Genomic DNA, 23,122 nt, shown 5'->3' with positions numbered 1-23,122 from the left:
GTTTAGACACCAAAATAAACTAGTATTATTCTCCGCAATCATTATAAACTTTAGTCTACAGGTAATACTTATCCTGTGCGAATCGGTTCGAAGTCGATATATATTTCAAATCCTTTTTTCTATTTTTTAATCGATATTTACGAGGACAAGTTGGTCATCAATTCTTCAAGAATCCAACAAAATGATTTTTCTTACGTTTTATGATTAATTTTGATCCGTTAACTCAGTGATTTTAGTCATACATCATTATTTATTATTTTGGAATGTTTACCGAGCACAGAGATTGTATTCCCACAATGCACTGCAAGATGACAAGAGTCAAATCTTTGAACTAATTACAAACAAAAACATGTTTTTTAAGATGTATTTTCAACTTAAAAGTTGCAGTGTTTGTTCCTTCAGTGAGTGTTGTCGCCCTGATTTGTTGGGTGATGTCAGGGTAATAACAATAAAGATAACACCTGCTGTAAACTGATAAAAAAAAAAAACATCTGTCACTGCTACACACACCTACAGAACAGCATGTGACGTGAGGTCGTCCTGAGAGTCCAGATTCCACGCTCGTATAACTTCACACGAGTTAGGCGGTGACGGCAGTTGTGAAGATGCAGGAGTCCGTGACGCTGGATGTTGTGAGCTCGGCCGCCGCCGTCGAGCGGGAGCTGCTGTGTATCTTCGGGACGGGGGATCTGGGACGCTCCCTCGGCCTCCGCCTGCTGCAGTCCGGGTACAGGGTGGTCTACGGCAGCCGCCGCCCTCACAGCTGCGGCCCCTTGCCCCCGGGGGCTCAGGTACGACACGGCGCCAAAAAATACATTTTGAAAACCGTTGAAGTGAAAGTCTTCAACGTGTGCGCAGGTGAAGGATCACGCGGCGGCGGCGAAGTCGGCGTCTCTGGTTTTCATCTGTGTCCACAGAGAACACTATGAGTTCCTGGAGACACTGTCGCCGGTGCTGGACGGAAAGGTAAATATTTTTCACTCATTTTTGATTTGTTTTGTTTTGTTGTACTTCAGACTTCATGGAGAACAAAGAGGGAGATTAAGTTTGGTCATGAAAACAACTCGAAAGAATACAAATATGGCGATATATTACTGATTTTTTTCCACAATACTGTATATTATTATTTAATTTTGGCTTCTAATCATATTTAATTATTTTTTTAAATAGTTCTTTATTGTTTACAGTGTAGTAAAGTGTGTTTAAAATAAAAATAATTTGCCGCTAAATGGTTGCATTCATTACGTCATCTGCTGCGAAAGGATCAATATATCCCACGAGATCCCGGGCATGACTGAGGACGAGAGGATACAGTCGAGTCAAGCCACTTTTATTAGCTGATGTTTGGTCATATTTTGTGGGGTTTTTTTAAAACGAAAGCAGTTACGACTTCGTCAAGAGTCATGTAGTCTGTAAATTCTGTAACACCAGAGTCAAGTACTTGGTCAATACTACAAAGATCCCCAAGATGACTGAGGACGAGAGGATACAGTCGAGTCAAGCCGCTTTTATTAGCTGATGTTTGGTCATATTTTGTGGGGGTTTTTTAAAACGAAAGCAGTAACGACTTTGTCAAGAGTCATGTGGTCTGTAGATTCTGCAATACCAGTCAAGTACTCGACAATACTGCAAATATATCGCAATATATCGTTGTCTCTGTATTGTAATATTTATGGCTACATTCTTGTCAATACAAACGCCTGAAAACAACTTAAGATAACTATTAGAAGTTGAATTCATTTGATAAATATATAACAAAATAACCAAGTAATTTTAATATGAAACACAGAAACACATAATTATTAAGTTTTATTATGTTTTAATTAGTGTATTATTTACTTATCCAGGTACTCAAGATGAAGAAAGAAAGAAAAACTAAATAAAAAAAATCTAAATCCTTCATAAAAATGAGTTTTCAATCTCAGACTTTCATTGACTTTATAATCTCTAAATAAATGAGTGTTAATAGTTGGGGAAAAAAAAGTAATTTTGTGATTTTAAAAATTGAGAACAGAGAATAAAACCAAAAACAAATGTGGATCCTTTCAAATACGTTAACGTACCACAGGGTTTCTACTGGGTTGTGCGTTACGTTAAAGAACACCTTTATTATATTTCAAATTTACTAAAAGGTTTCTAAATATATAAGTATAGACTGTATATATATATATATATATATATATATATATATATATATATATATATATATATATATATATATATATATATATATATATATATATAAAATGTGGCATTATCGTTGGTTGAAAAGTAATATATTGTTGGAGCTGCTTGGAGGAGGTCTGCGCGAATGTCGGTTAGTAAATATGTTTGTTTCTCGTTTAGTTTTGTTTCCTGGATAGTAACTGAATGTCAATTGACTCCAGGTGCTGGTGGATCTCAGCAACAACCTGAAGAAAGGGATGTATCCAGAGCCGAACGCCGTCTACCTGCAGAGGTAAATCCGGTCCATATTTGTCAAGAGAAGTTGAAAAGTATCCGAGCAGGTGTTTCATATCCCCCCCCCCCCCCTCCGTCCCACCTCAAACACCGTCCACAGCCAGAAAGGAAGTAAAACGTTTTGCTAGTTGGCAGCGCCCTCCTGGGATCGCCCGTTGTGTCTATTTAGCTGAAGTGGAAACATCGATTGGCACCATTTTTGAGACCCTCCTTTTTTTCCACCCCTCGCCTGTGTTTTGTAGACAAGTCAAATGAAAGCAACTTTTCTCCGGCGTGTTTCCTCAGACTGGTCCCCAGAGCCGCGGTGGTGAAAGGCTTGAACACGCTGTCTGCCTGGGCCCTGCAGAACGCTCTCTTGGCAGGGAAACAGGTGAGGAAGAAGGGGAGGATGAGGGAGGGATGTGATGAATGGGGTTGAAGATGTCACTTGGATCAAGGAGAAGAGGCTGATTATCTGGGATTCTTGACGGGAGCCGCGCCCGAGCGGGAAAATAGATACAAAGAGGCAGAAGCCGGTGAAATTATCAGCTTGATATTTGCTCGACGCCGCGTTTAAACTTTGACATCCCGGCTTTTATATCCTCGCTTAACCGCGATAAACAGTCAGACGCGAGGAACGCTTGTGATGAATTGGAGCCGCGTCACCGTTTAAAAAACTAAATATGATCCCAATGTTTGAGGATAAAATGTTCCACTAACTTCAAGAGCTGAGAAGTTGATTTATAAACATCAGTCTTTAAATAAAGTCAAACAAAAGATACTTTAAAACAATGTAAATGTCACAGAAATGCACATACTTTCCTTGTTGCAGTTTAAAAAAAAACTATTGTGGCCTAAGAAGTTGAGGGTTCAATTCCAGCTCTGGTTAAGATTGTGTCATTGTGTCCCTGAGCACTTAAACCCCGATTGCACTGCGTTGCAACCTACTCCCACCATTGAGTGATTGTGTGTGTGATTGTGTAAAAATACATTCATATTTAACAATACTTAATAATGAATACATTAACCCTTGTGTTATCTCAGGGTCAAGGTGACCCGAAGGCTCAAAAACAAATGCATTTGGGGTATCCCTTGTGTTGTCTCTGGGTCAAGGTGACCGGCAGGCCCGAAAACAAATGCATTTGTGGTATCCCTTGTGTTGTTTCTAGGTCAAGGTGACCCGTAGACCTGAAAACAAACGTGTTTGTGGTATCCCTTGTGTTGTCTCTGGGTCAAGGTGACCCGCAGGGCCAAATACAAATGTGTTTATGGTATCCCCTGTGTTGTCTCTGGGTCAAGGTGACCTGCAGGCCTGAAAGAAAAATGTGTTTGTGCTATCCCTTATGTTGTCTTAAGGGTTAATTTATTGATCAAATAGAATTTATATATATTGATATATATAAGACGTTTGGTTTAAAAAAAAAATTGAATATCAAAAACCAATTTAAGGCTATAATGATAGTATATTTAATTTTAAACACATACAAATATAACATTGTAAATCTTCTGTAAATCATCTTTATAAAATTTTTTAATAAAATGGCAAAAATGTATTAAAAAATCCAGAGAATCCACAAATATATATAAATATATATCTACAGTAATCGTGTATTTTTTTTATCAATGAAAATACAGTCGTTAAGGTCAAACATGAAAGTATATGAGTTAAATGAAAATAAAACATACATTAATTTAGCAATAATGATAATATTTGTTTTTTCAGGAGAAAAACATTGTTTAAATAATCAAAACAAATATTGAATTTTAAGTTATTTATTATTGTTTTTTCCCTAATATCCTCATTTATTTGTAAATAATCTGGAGCTTTGATCACTTGTGAAAATATCTTTACTAAACTTCACCCCAAATCTTCCATGACTTATCCTGCATTCACGTGCGTTTCCTTTCACGGGAAGAAGTTTTTTAATAGAACAAACCGTTCGGTGTGAAATTACAAAAGAAACAGCATTGTTTACTTCATCTTGCACAAACACGCCAGATCCTCGGGGGACCAAACCTGAATCTGCCGTGAATCCTCTTTAGCTCAACCTACAGCGCTGCTCTAATTTCTCTCCAACACTAACGTCTTTGAAAAAGAGGTTTCTTTTCGCCTCTGGATTCACGCGCAGCCCGGGCCGGGGTTCAGAAAGGCTGCTCCCTCGCATTTCCATTCAGATGGAGATTTGGGGTCTGCTGTCCCTCGCTGTTACTGGTGCCGTCATATAGGTAGACATGGCTGGCTGCCCGCTCCATTTACACACACCTGAGGGAAATCTGCTCGGTCCTAACCAATTCACTCCGAGCCGATCACACCACCTGCCTTTCCCCCCCGCTCGCGTCTGCTTCCATTCACACCTGAGAGAAAGAAAGAAGTGACATAGAACTATTATTATAGAGACGTCACATTTGAGGTCATTTCACCTGTCAGACAACACAAGGGATACCACAAACACATTTGTTTACTGGCCACCGAGTCATCTTGACCCAGAGACAACACAAGGGATACCACAAACACGTTTGTTTTCTGGCCACCGTGTCACCTTGACCCAGAGAAAACACATGGGATTCCACAAACACATTTGTTTTCGGGCTTGTGGTCACGTTGACCCAGAGACAACACATGGGATACCACAAACACATTTGTTTTCTGGCCACCGGGTCACCTTGACCCAGAGACAACACATGGGATACCACAAACACATTTGTTTTCTGGTCACCAGGTCACCTTGACCTAGAGATAACACAAGGGATACCACAAACACGTTTGTTTTTCTGGCCACCGGGTCACCTTGACCCAGAGACAACACATGGGATACCACAAACACATTTGTTTTCTGGTCACCAGGTCACCTTGACCCAGAGACAACACATGGGATACCACAAACACATTTGTTTTCTGGCCACCAGGTCACCTTGACCCAGAGACAACACATGGGATACCACAAACACATTTGTTTTCTGGCCACCAGGTTACCTTGACCTAGAGACAACACAAGGGATACCACAAACAGATTTGTTTTCTGGTCACCAGGTCACCTTGACCTAGAGATAACACAAGGGATACCACAAACACATTTGTTTTCTGGCCACCAGGTCACCTTGACCTAGAGACAACACAAGGGATCCCACAAACACGTTTGTTTTCGGGCCACCGGGTCACCTTGACCCAGAGACAACACATGGGATACCACAAACACATTTGTTTTTGGGCCTCTGGGTCACCTTGACCCTCAGATAACACTTGATTATTTGAAGTAATAAATCCAAGTTGTTCAAGTCGACTGCAGCAGAAAACGTGCTTCTCTGAAAGTTGAACTAATGTTGGATGGAAATGTAAAATATCACTTTTGATCTTTTAGGATTCTGTATTTATTTATTATTTATCGTTTAAGCGTTTTGCTCTTTCACTTCCCAGCCATCGCTAGCAGCAATTGTAATTTTCTTCCTGTTTTTTACAGGACAAAAAATTTGCCTCTGAAGTAATACCGATTTTTTTGTTGTTGCGTGGGTAACGCTAAAACCAAATAGAAAGAGCAATTTGGGATCATAGCCTCATGGAAGTCAATTTATAAATGTTTTTCGTCTCTGTTTGTTTTTTTGTTTTTTTTAATATAATTGGCCATGAACGCAGCACAGCATTGAAGCTTTCTAAGCTACTCTGTAGAGAGGAATCTTTCAAAATATTCCTGGATCCAGATGGTAATCTGGATCACCCGATCTTTAAAATATATATTCTGATTCTAGCTTGTTTTTCTTTATTTCAATTGGTCCTCAAAACAACAAACACTATAGAATATGAACTAATCCACTAGAAGACATTTGGACACACCATTTGTTTTTTTAATGGTCAAGGTCATCCAGTTCCAGTTCCAGTCAATCAAGTGTCACGCTGAAATGTTGTTGTATGTTTCCTAAAGCTATCTTATCGAGGTGGTGAGATAAGAGCCGATGTAATTATTCTCATGCTGCCTACGATAGATAAGTCAGTTACACATTAATCACATATTTACGTCTGACTCAGCACTTTATCGGCTTGTCTTCATCTCAATCTTGGCAACGTTTAAAACGAAATACATATGCTGTGGTGGAGGTCATTTCACCTTGACCCAGAGACAACACAAGGGATACGACAAACACATTTGTTTTCTGGCCACCGAGTCATCTTGACCCAGAGACAACACAAGGGATACCAGAAACACATTTGTTTTCTGGCCACCAGGTCACCTTGACCTAGAGACAACACAAGGGATACCACAAAGACATTTGTTTTCTGGCCACCAGGTCACCTTGACCTAGAGACAACACAAGGGATACCACAAACACATTTGTTTTCTGGCCACAGAGTCATCTTGACTCAGAGACAACACAAGGGATACCACAAAGACATTTGTTTTCTGGCCACCAGGTCACCTTGACCTAGAGACAACACAAGGGATACCACAAACACATTTGTTTTCTGGCCACAGAGTCATCTTGACTCAGAGACAACACAAGGGATACCACAAACACATTCGTTTTCTGGCCACCAGGTCACTTTGACCTAGAGACAACACAAGGGATACCACAAACACATTTGTTTTCTGGCCACAGAGTCATCTTGACTCAGAGCCAACACAAGGGATACCACAAACACATTTGTTTTCTGGCCACCAGGTCACCTTGACCTAGAGACAACACAAGGGATACCACAAACACGTTTGTTTTAGGGCCACCGGGTCACCTTGACCCAGAGACAACACAAGGGATACCACAAACACATTTGTTTTCTGGCCACCAGGTCACCTTGACCTAGAGACAACACAAGGGATACCACAAACACATTTGTTTTCTGGCCACCAGGTCACCTTGACCTAGAGACAACACAAGGGATACCACAAACACGTTTGTTTTAGGGCCACCGGGTCACCTTGACCCAGAGACAACACAAGGGATACCACAAACACATTTGTTTTCTGGCCACCAGGTCACCTTGACCTAGAGACAACACAAGGGATACCACAAAGACATTTGTTTTCTGGCCACCAGGTCACCTTGACCTAGAGACAACACAAGGGATACCACAAACACGTTTGTTTTAGGGCCACCGGGTCACCTTGACCCAGAGACAACACAAGGGATACCACAAACACATTTGTTTTCTGGCCACCAGGTCACCTTGACCTAGAGACAACACAAGGGATACCACAAAGACATTTGTTTTCTGGCCACCAGGTCACCTTGACCTAGAGACAACACAAGGGATACCACAAACACGTTTGTTTTAGGGCCACCGGGTCACCTTGACCCAGAGACAACACAAGGGATACGACAAACACATTTGTTTTCTGGCCACCAGGTCACCTTGACCCAGAGACAACACAAGGGATACCACAAACACATTTGTTTTCTGGCCACCAGGTCACCTTGACCTAGAGACAACACAAGGGCATTAATCACATATTTATCTGTCTGACTCAGCACTTTATCGGCTTGTCTTCATCTCAATCTTGGCAACGTTTAAAATGTATTTTAATACGTCGTACCTGTCGCAGGTGTATCTCTGCGGCGACAGCTCAGAAGCCAAACAGGAAGTTGGCGAGATGGCCAAGAAGCTCGGCCTCTCCGTTCAAGATCGCGGGTCTTTATCCGCCGCCGGGGAACTGGAGGACTTCCCGCTTCGCCTGTTCCCCGAATGGCGGCTGCCGCTGGCCGTGGCCCTCAGCCTCACCGCCTTCTTCTACTTCTACCTGCTGATCAGGGACGTCATCTACGCCTACGTGATGAAGGGGGACAACATCTCCTACAGGATGATGGCGTCTCTGGCCAACAAGGTGAAGATCCTCGCCGAAAAATGAGTTCAAGCCAAATTAAGATGTCTTACGATGTCCAGGTGTTTCCCATCGTGGCTCTGGTCATGTTGTCTCTGTGTTACTTGCCTGGTGCCATCGCTGCCTTCCTGCAACTGTACAGAGGAACTAAGTACAGGTGAGTCCAGGGATGAGCAACAAAAAATATATATATATCACTAATTATTTAAAATATTATAGAAAATAATAATGAACTCATCTACAAATGTAAGTTCCGTAAGAAATCGAGGAGATGTTCCCGTTCTGGTCTGTAAGTCAAGAGAGGACACACTGGAGCACGCCTGGACTCATACATCCCTCACCTGTGATGTGGGTTTGCCTGGACCTTAACGGAGATCCTGGAGCCTTCGAAAGGTTCCGCTGTTCTCCGCTGTCACTGCCTTAGTGACGTCATCCGCGCTGCATATCGGCACGTTTAACACTCGCTCCATTGCAAATAAATCCTTTTCTCTGAACGATCTCTTCACAAGAAAAAAGTTGGATTTATTGTGTCTTTCAGATACATGTCAGAGAGAGGAAGAGTTTGTTCATCTTAATGAACTCTGTCGTAGGGAAGCCCCGTCCCTCTCGTCGTGGGGTGGGGGGGCGGGGGGTTTAGCTGCAGTGTATGGGATAGTTCATACAAAGTGATTAAGACACAGGAAGATCTTGGTTGGTTCTACAAGACCGTTGTATTGTGTTTCAGTCTACTGTCCGCCTGGTCCTGCGGCGGTCTTCTTGAAAGACTTTAGTGACTTCTTCTCTTCCATTATTCAAGTGGAATCTGTTTTTATTCTTGGACACCTCTAATCTTGATGTTGATGGCATGAAATCTTGTTCTGCTAAAGAACTTTTAACTTTAAGTGATGCCTTTAATTTTGAGCAACACATTTCTGAAACCACTCACCAAAAAGGCCACATTTTACATCTAATGTATCTGTAGATGATGTCCATCTGAGTGATCATTCTCTTGTTTTGTTTCACCGGGACTTCATCCCTGAGTCTAAGCCCTTGAAAGAGGCGTGTCATCTCATCTCTAGTAGAAGAACTCACATTTCCACGATCCTTAAACTCTTCACTGGCTGCCAGTTTTTTTCAGGATCCATTTTTTAAATTCTGGATCTTACGTTCAGATCTATTCATGGTCAGGCTCCTCCTAACATCAGTGATCTGATCCAGCCTTACATCCCAGCTCAGGCTCTGAGGTCTGTGGATCAGAATCTACTGTTGGTTCCTGAAAACGCTTCAGGACCAGAGGAGAGAAATCCTTCCAGGCTGTTGCTCCTAAGCTTTGGAACCATCTTCCTCTCTCTTTGCGCTTGATGGATCTACTGACTCCTTCAAGAAACATCTTAAGACGTTTTTATTTGTGCAGGTTTTTCACTGATTTTTTGGGACTCCTGTGTTTGTCTTAGGTTGTCTGTGTATTGTTGATCTTCTAGTGATATCTGTTATATTTGTGTTTCTCTTTCAGCCGCTTCCCTGATTGGCTGGACCGCTGGATGTTGTGCAGGAAGCAAATGGGTCTCCTGGCGCTGGCGTATGCTTTCCTTCACGCCATCTACACCTTCATCATCCCCATACGCTACTCTGTCAGATACAAGCTCATCAGTCGTGTGGTGGACGAGGTAGAAAAGTTGAATTGTGTTTATGTTGCTCATTTAGGTCAGAGTAGTGTTTGTACTTTTGTAATATTCATAAATCTATTAGTATCCATTTTAAACAGTATTTTTTACCAATATTTTGAAGGGCTTTTATATCAAATTATGCATGTCTTTTCAAATTTATATATTTTTGGAATGTTTGCAAAATACACGTTACTCTGATTTCTAATGATGCCATAATGTAATTGTTTTTTTTATCTTTGACTTTTACAACCATTTTTTCATCGTCTCACCTTAATTTTGCCCGAAAAAGCTGATTGAGTTTTTTTGTGTTGACTCATTGTGACATTAATAATAACTAACAAAATGATCGAAGCAAACAGAAAAAAATGTTTTATCGAAAGCAAACGATCAAAATCAGAATTTGATATAATTATTTTTATTTTATTTTCCTAACCAAATGTATTTGTTGTTCACCTCAACCTAGAGATAACACAAGGGATACCTCAAACACATTTGTTTTAGGGCTTTTGGTCACGTTGACCCTGAAAAAACACAAGGGATACCTCAAACACATTTGTTTGAGGGCTTCTGGTCACGTTGACCCTGCTATAACACAAGGGATACCTCAAAAATATTTTTTTTATCTAGCTTAAGGTCACCTTGACCCTGAGATAACACAAGGGATACCTCAAACACAATTGTTTTCGGGTTTCGAGTCACCTCGACCCTAAGATAACACAAAGGATACTACAAACACTTTTGTTTTCCGGCTTCGAGTCAACTTGACCAGAGATAACACAAGGGATTCCACAAACACATTTGTTTTCGGGCTTCAGGTCACTCTGACCCTGAGATAACACCAGGGACCCCACAGACACATTTGTTTTCGGGCTTGTGGTCACGTTGACCCTGAGATAACACGAGGGATACCTCAAACACATTTGTTTTCGGGTTTCGAGTCACCTCGACCCTAAGATAACACAAAGGATACCACAAACACTTTTGTTTTCCGGCTTCGAGTCAACTTGACCAGAGATAACACAAGGGATTCCACAAACACATTTGTTTTCGGGCTTCAGGTCACTCTGACCCTGAGAAAACACCAGGGACCCCACAAACACATTTGTTTTCGGGCTTGTGGTCACGTTGACCCTGAGATAACACGAGGGATACCTCAAACACATTTGTTTTCGGGTTTCGAGTCACCTCGACCCTAAGATAACACGAGGGATACTACAAACACTTTTGTTTTCCGGCTTCGAGTCAACTTGACCAGAGATAACACAAGGGATTCCACAAACACATTTGTTTTCGGGCTTCAGGTCACTCTGACCCTGAGAAAACACCAGGGACCCCACAAACACATTTGTTTTCGGGCTTGTGGTCACGTTGACCCTGAGATAACACGAGGGATACCTCAAACACAATTGTTTTCGGGTTTCGAGTCACCTCGACCCTAAGATAACACAAAGGATACCACAAACACTTTTGTTTTCCGGCTTCGAGTCACCTTGACCAGAGATAACACAAGGGACCCCACAAACACATTTGTTTTCGGGCTTGTGGTCACGTTGACCCTGAGATAACACGAGGGATACCTCAAACACAATTGTTTTCGGGTTTCGAGTCACCTCGACCCTAAGATAACACAAAGGATACCACAAACACTTTTGTTTTCCGGCTTCGAGTCACCTTGACCAGAGATAACACAAGGGACCCCACAAACACATTTGTTTTCGGGCTTGTGGTCACGTTGACCCTGAGATAACACGAGGGATACCTCAAACACATTTGTTTTCGGGTTTCGAGTCACCTCGACCCTAAGATAACACAAAGGATACCACAAACACTTTTGTTTTCCGGCTTCGAGTCACCTCGACCCTAAGATAACAGAAAGGATACCACAAACACTTTTGTTTTCCGGCTTCGAGTCAACTTGACCAGAGATAACACAAGGGATACCTCAAACACATTTGTTTTCGGGCTTGTGGTCACTCTGACCCTGAGAAAACACAAGGGATACCTCAAACACATTTGTTTTCGGGCTTGTGGTCACGTTGACCCTGAGAAAACACGAGGGATACCTCAAACACATTTGTTTTCGGGCTTGTGGTCACGTTGACCCTGAGAAAACACAAGGGATACCTCAAACACATTTGTTTTCGGGCTTGTGGTCACTCTGACCCTGAGATAACACGAGGCAAAGCAACAAAAACTCTCTCGCTCTCCTCAGATGAAGAACAACCCAAGCACGCCGTTCGACTTGGATCAGACGGAGGCGTGGGGCACCGACTCCTTCTACGTCCTGGGCATCCTGGGCTTCTTCCTCTTCGTCCTGCTGGGCCTCACGTCGCTGCCCTCGGTGGGCGCCACGCTCAGCTGGAGAGAGTTCAACTTCGTCCAGGTCAGAGTCGCGACCTTCCGAAACCTTCAAGGGTCCCGTGACCCCGGGCGCTCCTACTTCCTGACGATCTCAAAGTCTCCCTTCGGAGTCACGAATGTAGCGGCAACATGTCCGCCCGACCCTTATCTCTCCGGAGGCTAGTTAACCGAGCCGGCGCGATTCTAAATGTTAAGTTATTCATTAAATATAATTACGGTCTCTGGTGCGAAACCCCGGCGAGATGATTGTTAATACGGGGGTCGAAGGTCTGTTCGTGTAAAGGTCGCGTCCACGGGCCCGACCAGTGAGAAATGAGAAGGAGGTCCAGGTCATGTGACTTTTTTTTTTCATTTTATTTTAATCATTTGTTCAAAGAAGGGAAAACGTTGCAACTTGTTCAACAGTCATCAGAGGCAATGGTTAATCTGCTGACTCATCAGATGGTTAATCTGATGAGTCAGCAGATGTTTAATCTGATGAGTCAGCAGATGTTTAATCTGATGAGTCAGCAGATGATTACACAGGGATTGTTTTATTGTTCGTTTACTATACATGGAATCTGATGACATCATAGGAAAATCGTCAACAATAAGTCAAGGCCACGAAAATCAAACGTTGGAAAAATAACTACTTTTTATTTCATTTTCAAATTTGGCTTTTAGTTCAAGTTTTTTTTTTAAACTTTTTGCTTCGGGTATTTATTTTTAAACCTGACGTTAATTGTTTTTAAATACATATTTTATTGATAAGAAGATGACATCATGTATATATATACAGTATGTGTTTGATTTTTTATTTTACGTTAAATAAAGTTACTACATATAATACAAAAAAAATACAGATTTTTTTTTTTTAATATAAATATTTGATTGACAAGAGGATGGAAAACATACATTTTAAATATTTTCTTTTTTTTAATTTTATTTGTCTTTATTTCTTTTCCGTAAAATGAAAAAAAAAGTACTGCACACAGCCTAAAAAAGTAACAATTTTTACATTCTTTTTCGTTTTGTCTTTCAAATCTAACTTCGCCGATTAAAATAATGATTATTTCGTGAGATATTAGTATATTAAGATGCAAGCTGAGGAGATAATCAATTCCTTTATCACTAAAAAACATAAATATGTATATTTTAATCCTTTTAATAGGATTTTCAATAGGATACAATTTTTAATACTTTAAGAAACATCTTAAGACGTTTCTATTTGTTCAGGCTTTTCCTTGATTTTCTGGAACTCCTGTTGTGTTATCAGTTTTATCTTGATCTTTAAAGTATGTACTTTATTGAATATTGTTTTGATTGTTTAAGCGCTTTGTGACCCTGGTCTGGAAAAGCGCTATATAAATAAAATACTTACTTACTTACAATTATAACTTGTATTTTCTGTCAGAATTGTTCTTAATTCCAGGATAAACACAAATTCTCCTTTCATTTCTATGTATCTGTTCAAATTTTGGCAACTCAATAATACAATATAATATAAAATATAATGCTTTTTACATTATTCATTAGTTAAATCCATTTTAATTCTTCAATCAATGGATGATTCCAATTTGAGTTTTTAAAAATATCCTCAGTAATAAAAAAAAAAACTATGTATAATGTAAGTAAGTAAGTAAGTAATATTTATTAATATAGCGCTTTTCGAGACCAGGGTCACAAAGCGCTTAGACAATCAAAACAATATTCAAAAAAGTACATACTTTAAAGATCAAGATAATACTGAGAACACAACAGGAGTTCGAGAAATTCAAGGAAAAGCCTGAACAAATAGAAACGTCATAAGATGTTTCTTAAAGGAGTCAGTAGATCCATCAAGCGCAAAGAGAGAGAGAAGATGGTTCCAAAGCTTAGGAGCAACAGCCTGAAAAGATTTCTCTCCTCTGGTCCTGAGCCGTGTGCGAGGAACCATAAGTAGATTCTGATCCACAGACCTCAGAGCCCGAGCTGGGGTGTAAGGCTGGATCAGATCAGTGATGTAAGGAGGAGTCTGACCATGAATAGATCTGAAAGTAAGAACCAGAATTTTAAAGTTGATCCTGAAAGAAACTGGAAGCCAGTGAAGAGTTTTAAGGACCGGAGAAATGGGAGTTCTTCTACTTGAGCGGGTCAGAATTCTCACTGCAGAGTTCTGAATCAACTGCAGACGAGACAGATCCTTCTTGTTAAGACATGAAAACAAACTGTTACAATAGTCCAGACGAGAAGAAACAAACGCATGGATTACAAGCTCCAGATCATGTTCCGACAACATTTTCCCAAGTTTAGAGATTTTCCTCAGTTGAAGGAAACAGTTTCTGGTCAGTTTTCTGCAGTGTTGAACAAGAGACATGTCTTTATCAAATACAACACCCAGGTTTCTCAGGCTCAGTTTGACAGACTGACCTAAGTCACCCAAGTACTGACTCAACCCTGGAATCTTATCATCAGGAGCAATCACCAGAGTTTCAGTTTTGTCCACATTAAGCTGTAGAGTGTTGTCACTCAGCCATTGTTTGATTTCTAGCAACAATTGACTAAGCTGTTCAGCCTCTGGGGCTCAGTTGGATCAAAAGAGCAGTAGAGATGTCATCAGCAAAAATGTGATAAGAAACATCTGGAAATCTCTGAATGATTTTACCGAGGGGAATCAAGTACAGCAAAAACAATAAAGGACCCAGAACAGAACCTTGAGGGACTCCACACAACAGATCTGCCGATTCAGACCTCATTTGATTGGCAGATACACTAAAACTGCGCCCAGAAAGGTAAGATGAGAACCATTCTAACACAGACCCAGACACTTCATCCCTCAGTCTTCTCAGCAGGATCTGGTGATCAACTGTGTCAAAGGCTGACGACAGATCCAAGAGAACCAGAACAGTGAATTTACCCGAGTCAGCCGACATCATGATGTCACTGGACATCATAATATAAAACAGGGGTCACGAACCTATGGCTCGCGAGCCAGGTGTGGCTCTTTTGATGATTGCATCTGGCTCGCAGATCGACCGGTCGATCGCGAAGCTGTTGCGAGTAGATCGCGTGATTTAATAAAATATGATATAAGAAAATAGTAAAGAGAGCTCTGATTGGCTGCTGTGCATGTCAATCAAATGGTTATTGTGCCGATTGGTTGAAAATTTGATTGACATGCACAGCAGCCAATCAGAGCTCCTGCCTCTTCCACTGAACGCACGGAAAAGATCATATGAATCGAGAATAAAAAGAGCAAAACGTGCGACAGTCATTTTACGCAATTCAGAAAAACGATATAGAATTATAAGCTTGTTTTTTTAAAATAATATATCGAACAAAATAATGCGCGTTTGATCGCTTCAGGTTCTTCTCTACGAGAGTCACAGAAACATGACGTCAGTTCCATCAAAGTTAAGCTGCAGGTTTCAATGAAAGCGCAACAAATTCTGGTTTTCCTTTTGTGATCGCGGTCCTTAAAACACACTTGTATTAATACAACATCACATGATGACTATTTGTAAATTACCTTTATCTCACGAATGTAATACGAATACGCAGAAACACAAACACGTTAAACAGGTGCAGGTGAGCCACACATTCTAATGACGCTCAGAGACGATCAGACAAAGCGATGATGATGTGAAGTTACTGATGAACAGTTTTATTCTCGTTAAACTTCATCTGAAATTTAATTAATCCACTTGTGTGATTCATATCAGACATGTTTAAAATTAACAAATATAAACTGTTAGTTTGAATTCATGTTTTCATTTGTTTTTTGTTTTTTCATGATCACAGAAATGGAGAAATTTTAGTCTTGTGCTTCATTTAAATATGATGGACATATTGAAATGGAGGCATGGAAAGGGATGAACCCGTCTGAATTCTGAAGGAAAAGGGCTTGAATTCGTGTCAAGCACAGATTCTTACATCTGAATATTATTTATATGGCTCTCACTGAAATACATTTCCAAATATATTGCTTTCATGGCTCTCTGAGTCAAAAAGGTTCCCGACCCCTGATATAAAATATAATGCTTTTTACATTATTCATTAGTTAAATCCATTTTAATTCTTCAATCAATCAATGGATGATTCCAATTTGAGTTTTAAAAATATCCTCAGTAATAAAAAAAAATAACTATGTTTAATGTTTACAATCTATTTCTTAAACCATATTCTTTCTTCTTCCCTCCGACAGTCCAAGTTGGGTCACTTGACGCTCCTGATCTGCACGACGCACGGTTACGTCTACGGCTGGAACAAGTTCCTCAGCGCGTCCACCTACAAGTGGTACACCCCCCCGGGGTACATGCTGTGTCTGGTGGTCCCGTCCGTGGTTCTGGTGCTGAAGTTCCTCGTCATCCTGCCCTGCGTGGACCGGACCCTCACCAGGATCCGACAGGGCTGGGAGAGGAACTCGCATTGGGAGGAGAAGAGCTACATCGCGGCGACAAACTTGTGAAACAGAAATGTATTTATTTTTTGAGAAATAATTGATGTTTTTTTAATGCTTGTGTGAATAATAATAATGTCAAATATAATAGTAATAATAATGTATTATTTTGTTTGTGTTTAGAGGAAATATTTCACCAACGACAGCAAATGTTTGTAAGTTTTTGTTCTTAAAAAAAGAAATATTATCATTACTGCTAAATTATTGTATGTTTGTTGTTTTAAAATGTTTTTTAATAGTTTTAATAATATGATGTTTACCCTTAAAATCTGTATTTTCATTAATAAACTGATTCACAATTATTTGTTGTACATTTTTGCTGTTTTTTCATGAAGCTTCATCACTACTTAATACATGTTTTATTTATTTATTTTTATCTTTAAAGTGCTACATTATTAAATTTTTATGCATTTATTATTTGAATAAGAATTTTTCTTCTTCTTTTTTTATTAAAATATTACTAAAACACATTTTTACACTTATTCCTTTTCACAAAATGATTTAAAGGAACTTTACCAAAGGTTGTATATGTTGTATACCAGTGATGAGTTGATGAAGTTTCATAAGAACAGTTGTTCGAAACAAATGAAAATAGTGCAGAGATCGCCATCTAGTGGGCCCTGAAAATAATAACACTGCTTCATGAAGCTTCATCAGACCATCACTAATATATACGATATATTTACTTGAATTAAAGATAAAAACTGGTGGTTAAAATTGAGCTCTCATCATTGTTCAAAGTTAGGGCGCCACCTACTGATCACAAAAATGAAGACAATTGTTTCATGAAGCTTCGTCTGGATTCCACCCTTAAGTATAGTGATGTGTTGATGAAGCTTCATGAAGAAGTGTCATTATTTCCAGAGCCCACTAGATGGCGATCTCTGCACTATTTTCCTTTTGTTTAATGAAACATTAAATCATTTTCTAACTGATGGCGCCACCTACTGACCTCTGAACAAAATGACACTGCTTCATGAAGCTTCATCAACACATCACTAGGTTTCACCCTTTTATTTAGTTTCGTCTTATGTTTTTGTGTTGCTTTTTGTTATCCTTTCTATCATTCAAAAGAAATACTTCATTGTATTATTGTAGTGATGTTGCTGATGAAGCTTCATGAAGCCGTGTCATGTTGTTTAGAGGTCAGTAGGTGGCGCCATCAGTTAGAAAATGATTTGATGTTTCATTAAACAAAAGGAAAATAGTGCAGAGATCGCCATCTAGTGGGCTCTGACAATAATAACACTGCTTCATGAAGCTTCATCAGACCATCACTAATATATACAATATATTTAATTGAATTAAAGATAAAAACTGGTGGTTAAAATTGAGCCCTCATTATTGTTCAAAGTGAGGGCGCCACCTACTGATCACAATAATGAAGACATTGTTTCGTGAAGCTTCGTCTGGATTCCACCCTTAAGTATAGTGATGTGTTGATGAAGCTTCATGAAGCAGTGTCATTATTTCCAGAGCCCACTAGATGGCGATCTCTGCACTATTTTCCTTTTGTTTAATGAAACATCAAATCATTTTCTAACTGATGGCGACACCTACTGACCTCTGAACAACATGACACTGCTTCATGAAGCTTCATCAACACATCACTAGGTTTCACCCTTTTATTTAGTTTTTTCTTAGGTTTTTGTGTTGCTTTTTGTTATCCTTCAAAATAAATACTTCATTGTATTATTGTAGTGATGTTGCTGATGAAGCTTCATGAAGCCGTGTCATGTTGTTTAGAGGTCAGTAGGTGGCGCCATCAGTTAGAAAATGATTTGATGTTTCATTAAACAAAAGGAAAATAGTGCAGAGATCGCCATCTAGTGGGCTCTGACAATAATAACACTGCTTCATGAAGCTTCATCAGACCATCACTAATATATACAATATATTTAATTGAATTAAAGATAAAAACTGGTGGTTAAAATTGAGCCCTCATTATTGTTCAAAGTGAGGGCGCCACCTACTGATCACAATAATGAAGACATTGTTTCGTGAAGCTTCGTCTGGATTCCACCCTTAAGTATAGTGATGTGTTGATGAAGCTTCATGAAGCAGTGTCATTATTTCCAGAGCCCACTAGATGGCGATCTCTGCACTATTTTCCTTTTGTTTAATGAAACATCAAATCATTTTCTAACTGATGGCGACACCTACTGACCTCTGAACAACATGACACTGCTTCATGAAGCTTCATCAACACATCACTAGGTTTCACCCTTTTATTTAGTTTTTTCTTAGGTTTTTGTGTTGCTTTTTGTTATCCTTCAAAATAAATACTTCATTGTATTATTGTAGTGATGTTGCTGATGAAGCTTCATGAAGCCGTGTCATGTTGTTTAGAGGTCAGTAGGTGGCGCCATCAGTTAGAAAATGATTTGATGTTTCATTAAACAAAAGGAAAATAGTGCAGAGATCGCCATCTAGTGGGCTCTGACAATAATAACACTGCTTCATGAAGCTTCATCAGACCATCACTAATATATACAATATATTTAATTGAATTAAAGATAAAAACTGGTGGTTAAAATTGAGCCCTCATTATTGTTCAAAGTGAGGGCGCCACCTACTGATCACAATAATGAAGACATTGTTTCGTGAAGCTTCGTCTGGATTCCACCCTTAAGTATAGTGATGTGTTGATGAAGCTTCATGAAGCAGTGTCATTATTTCCAGAGCCCACTAGATGGCGATCTCTGCACTATTTTCCTTTTGTTTAATGAAACATCAAATCATTTTCTAACTGATGGCGACACCTACTGACCTCTGAACAACATGACACTGCTTCATGAAGCTTCATCAACACATCACTAGGTTTCACCCTTTTATTTAGTTTTTTCTTAGGTTTTTGTGTTGCTTTTTGTTATCCTTCAAAATAAATACTTCATTGTATTATTGTAGTGATGTTGCTGATGAAGCTTCATGAAGCCGTGTCATGTTGTTTAGAGGTCAGTAGGTGGCGCCATCAGTTAGAAAATGATTTGATGTTTCATTAAACAAAAGGAAAATAGTGCAGAGATCGCCATCTAGTGGGCTCTGACAATAATAACACTGCTTCATGAAGCTTCATCAGACCATCACTAATATATACAATATATTTAATTGAATTAAAGATAAAAACTGGTGGTTAAAATTGAGCCCTCATTATTGTTCAAAGTGAGGGCGCCACCTACTGATCACAATAATGAAGACATTGTTTCGTGAAGCTTCGTCTGGATTCCACCCTTAAGTATAGTGATGTGTTGATGAAGCTTCATGAAGCAGTGTCATTATTTCCAGAGCCCACTAGATGGCGATCTCTGCACTATTTTCCTTTTGTTTAATGAAACATCAAATCATTTTCTAACTGATGGCGACACCTACTGACCTCTGAACAACATGACACTGCTTCATGAAGCTTCATCAACACATCACTAGGTTTCACCCTTTTATTTAGTTTTTTCTTAGGTTTTTGTGTTGCTTTTTGTTATCCTTCAAAATAAATACTTCATTGTATTATTGTAGTGATGTTGCTGATGAAGCTTCATGAAGCCGTGTCATGTTGTTTAGAGGTCAGTAGGTGGCGCCATCAGTTAGAAAATGATTTGATGTTTCATTAAACAAAAGGAAAATAGTGCAGAGATCGCCATCTAGTGGGCTCTGACAATAATAACACTGCTTCATGAAGCTTCATCAGACCATCACTAATATATACAATATATTTAATTGAATTAAAGATAAAAACTGGTGGTTAAAATTGAGCCCTCATTATTGTTCAAAGTGAGGGCGCCACCTACTGATCACAATAATGAAGACATTGTTTCGTGAAGCTTCGTCTGGATTCCACCCTTAAGTATAGTGATGTGTTGATGAAGCTTCATGAAGCAGTGTCATTATTTCCAGAGCCCACTAGATGGCGATCTCTGCACTATTTTCCTTTTGTTTAATGAAACATCAAATCATTTTCTAACTGATGGCGACACCTACTGACCTCTGAACAACATGACACTGCTTCATGAAGCTTCATCAACACATCACTAGGTTTCACCCTTTTATTTAGTTTTTTCTTAGGTTTTTGTGTTGCTTTTTGTTATCCTTCAAAATAAATACTTCATTGTATTATTGTAGTGATGTTGCTGATGAAGCTTCATGTAGCCGTGCCATGTTGTTTAGAGGTCAGTAGGTGGCGCCATCAGTTAGAAAATGATTTGATGTTTCATTAAACAAAAGGAAAATAGTGCAGAGATCGCCATCTAGTGGGCTCTGACAATAATAACACTGCTTCATGAAGCTTCATCAGACCATCACTAATATATACAATATATTTAATTGAATTAAAGATAAAAAATGGTGGTTACAATTGAGCCCTCATCTATGTTCAAAGTGAGGGCGCCACCTACTGATCACAAAAATGAAGACACTGTATCGTGAAGCTTCGTCTGGATTCCACCCTTAAGTATGTTGATGTGTTGATGAAGCTTCATGAAGCAGTGTCATTATTTTCAGAGCCCACTAGATGGCGATCTCTGCACTATTTTCCTTTTGTTTAATGAAACATCAAATCATTTTCTAAATGATGGCGCCACCTACTGACCTCTGAACAACATGACACTGCTTCATCAACACATCACTAGGTTTCACCCTTTTATTTCGTTTTTTCTTAGATTTTTGTGTTGCTTTTTGTTATCCTTCAAAATAAATACTTCATTGTATTATTGTAGTAATGTTGCTGATGAAGCTTCATGAAGCCGTGTCATGTTGTTTAGAGGTCAGTAGGTGGCGCCATTAGTTTAAAAATTAGGTTTCTTTAAAACAGTTGTTCAAAACAAAGGAAAATAGTGCAGAGTCGCCATCTAGTGGACTCTGAACATAATGACACTGTTTCATTGAACTTCATCAGCAACATCATTACTTAAATATAACTAGTTTTAAAACGACGTACCTTAATTCCCAGGTACAGACAAGGATCTGCTTAAGGAAAGTCTGGGCAGGAAGTGTTCAAAAAACGCCGACAGAAGAGGCGAGAGCTTCGCAGCCGTCTTTGTGTTGGAGTCGGTGAAATATAAAAGAAATATGCGGGACATTCTACGCCCCAAAGCAGTTTCACTCTTATCTAAAATCCAACTACATTATCTGTAGACTCCATCTGCAATCCTCTCCATCCGCTCACACTTATTTATTCCAAAAAGTTGTGTGTGTGTGTGTGTGCGTGTGTGTGTGTGCGTGTGTGTGTGTGTGTGTGTGTGTGTGTGTGTGTGTGTGTGTGTGTGGGGGGGTGTGTGTGTGTGTGTGTGTGTGTGTGTGAGATTCCAAACCAGATTCCAACATGTCCCGAGGAAAGGATGTAATAACGTACAGGAAAGCGTGTTCTCGTACATGCATAAAGTCTTTGTCTAATTCCACGTCCTCGACTGGAACAACCTGATTATGTGTGTCCTGCTGTGAAATTGAACAAACACAGACGCTGGAAATACATTTTTCATGGAGGGAGGAATAACATTTCCCCGATTAGCTGTCGGTGGATCTGAGGTCAATCTCTGGGTGAACTTCTTCTTTATTTTTTTTTTGATTGCACACAAGTTTGAATGAGGACGCCCACGCACATGATGATCAAAATCAAACCAACAACCCGCAAAAAAAAATAAACCAGGATATTTTGCAGGAAATCTTTGTGTCATAGGTGAAGCAAAACACCTGCCGGATGTTCTCAGACGTGCCTTCTCTCCTGCAGAGGTCAGGTTGAAGGTCATAGACCTGAGCGAAGATGCCCAGACGCTGCTCTTCCCCCCCGGAGACCCTTCGGCTCATCCTGGGGGAATGATAACGCCGGCCACGAGTTGTTGTGTATTTTTGAAGAAATGCAGCGCGGTCCAGAAGACTTCACAAGTGAGGTGGTCCACGCCTGGTCGTCTGAGTCTCTACAGGTGATGATAAGAGACACACAATATGTTGACTGAACACACATATAGGATCACATGATACACATTAATGTTGTCATGACAAACGTAAACGAACACAACTCAAACAAAATGTTCTCATGACACACATAGATCATCTTGTGACACACATAATGTCCAAATACAATACACAAATGATGAAAAAAATGTTCACATGACACACAAACTGTTTACATGACACACATATATCAATTTGACATGATTCACATAATTTGCTTAAAACACATAATTTATCACATGCCGCATATTATATAATACACATAAATGATGACATGATGCACACAGTGTTCATATGACACACATTAATGTCCGCATTACAAACAAAAATGTTCAAATGACACACATAAATGATCACATTACACACATAAATTATCACATGTCATACAAAAGCGTTCACATGATACACATCAATGTCTCATTGTTCTCAGGCACACATAAGTGATCACAAGACACAAACAATCATCATATGAGATACATAAATGATCACATGACACACGTAAATGATCACAT

The 23,122-nt window shown here is 39.6% G+C and overlaps 1 protein-coding gene across 1 annotated transcript; it reads left to right on the top strand.

The window, feature by feature from the left end:
* Nucleotides 1–605: 605 nt before the first annotated feature.
* LOC148062770 (metalloreductase STEAP4-like) lies at nucleotides 606–16,679 on the top strand. Its single transcript, XM_087779122.1, has 9 exons — nucleotides 606–791; nucleotides 859–966; nucleotides 2,388–2,458; nucleotides 2,746–2,830; nucleotides 7,971–8,249; nucleotides 8,309–8,403; nucleotides 9,739–9,892; nucleotides 12,105–12,275; nucleotides 16,416–16,679. Exons 1-9 carry the CDS (start codon nucleotides 606–608, stop codon nucleotides 16,677–16,679), a joined length of 1,413 nt encoding a protein of 470 aa, XP_087635248.1.
* Nucleotides 16,680–23,122: the final 6,443 nt, after the last annotated feature.

This window comes from Callionymus lyra, chromosome 17 (assembly GCF_982586985.1).
Source record: "Callionymus lyra chromosome 17, fCalLyr1.hap1.1, whole genome shotgun sequence".
Lineage (NCBI taxonomy): Eukaryota > Metazoa > Chordata > Actinopteri > Syngnathiformes > Callionymidae > Callionymus > Callionymus lyra.
This window is presented reverse-complemented; position numbering and strand designations above follow the sequence as displayed.

Bases quoted from the DNA above. Each gene is read 5' to 3' on its own strand.
- LOC148062770 (XM_087779122.1), top strand. From the start codon at position 606: ATGCAGGAGTCCGTGACGCTGGATGTTGTGAGCTCGGCCGCCGCCGTC. The intron at 792-858 runs GTACGACACGGC...ACGTGTGCGCAG, and splicing joins CCTTGCCCCCGGGGGCTCAG to GTGAAGGATCACGCGGCGGC. The intron at 8,404-9,738 runs GTGAGTCCAGGG...TTTCTCTTTCAG, and splicing joins TACAGAGGAACTAAGTACAG to CCGCTTCCCTGATTGGCTGG.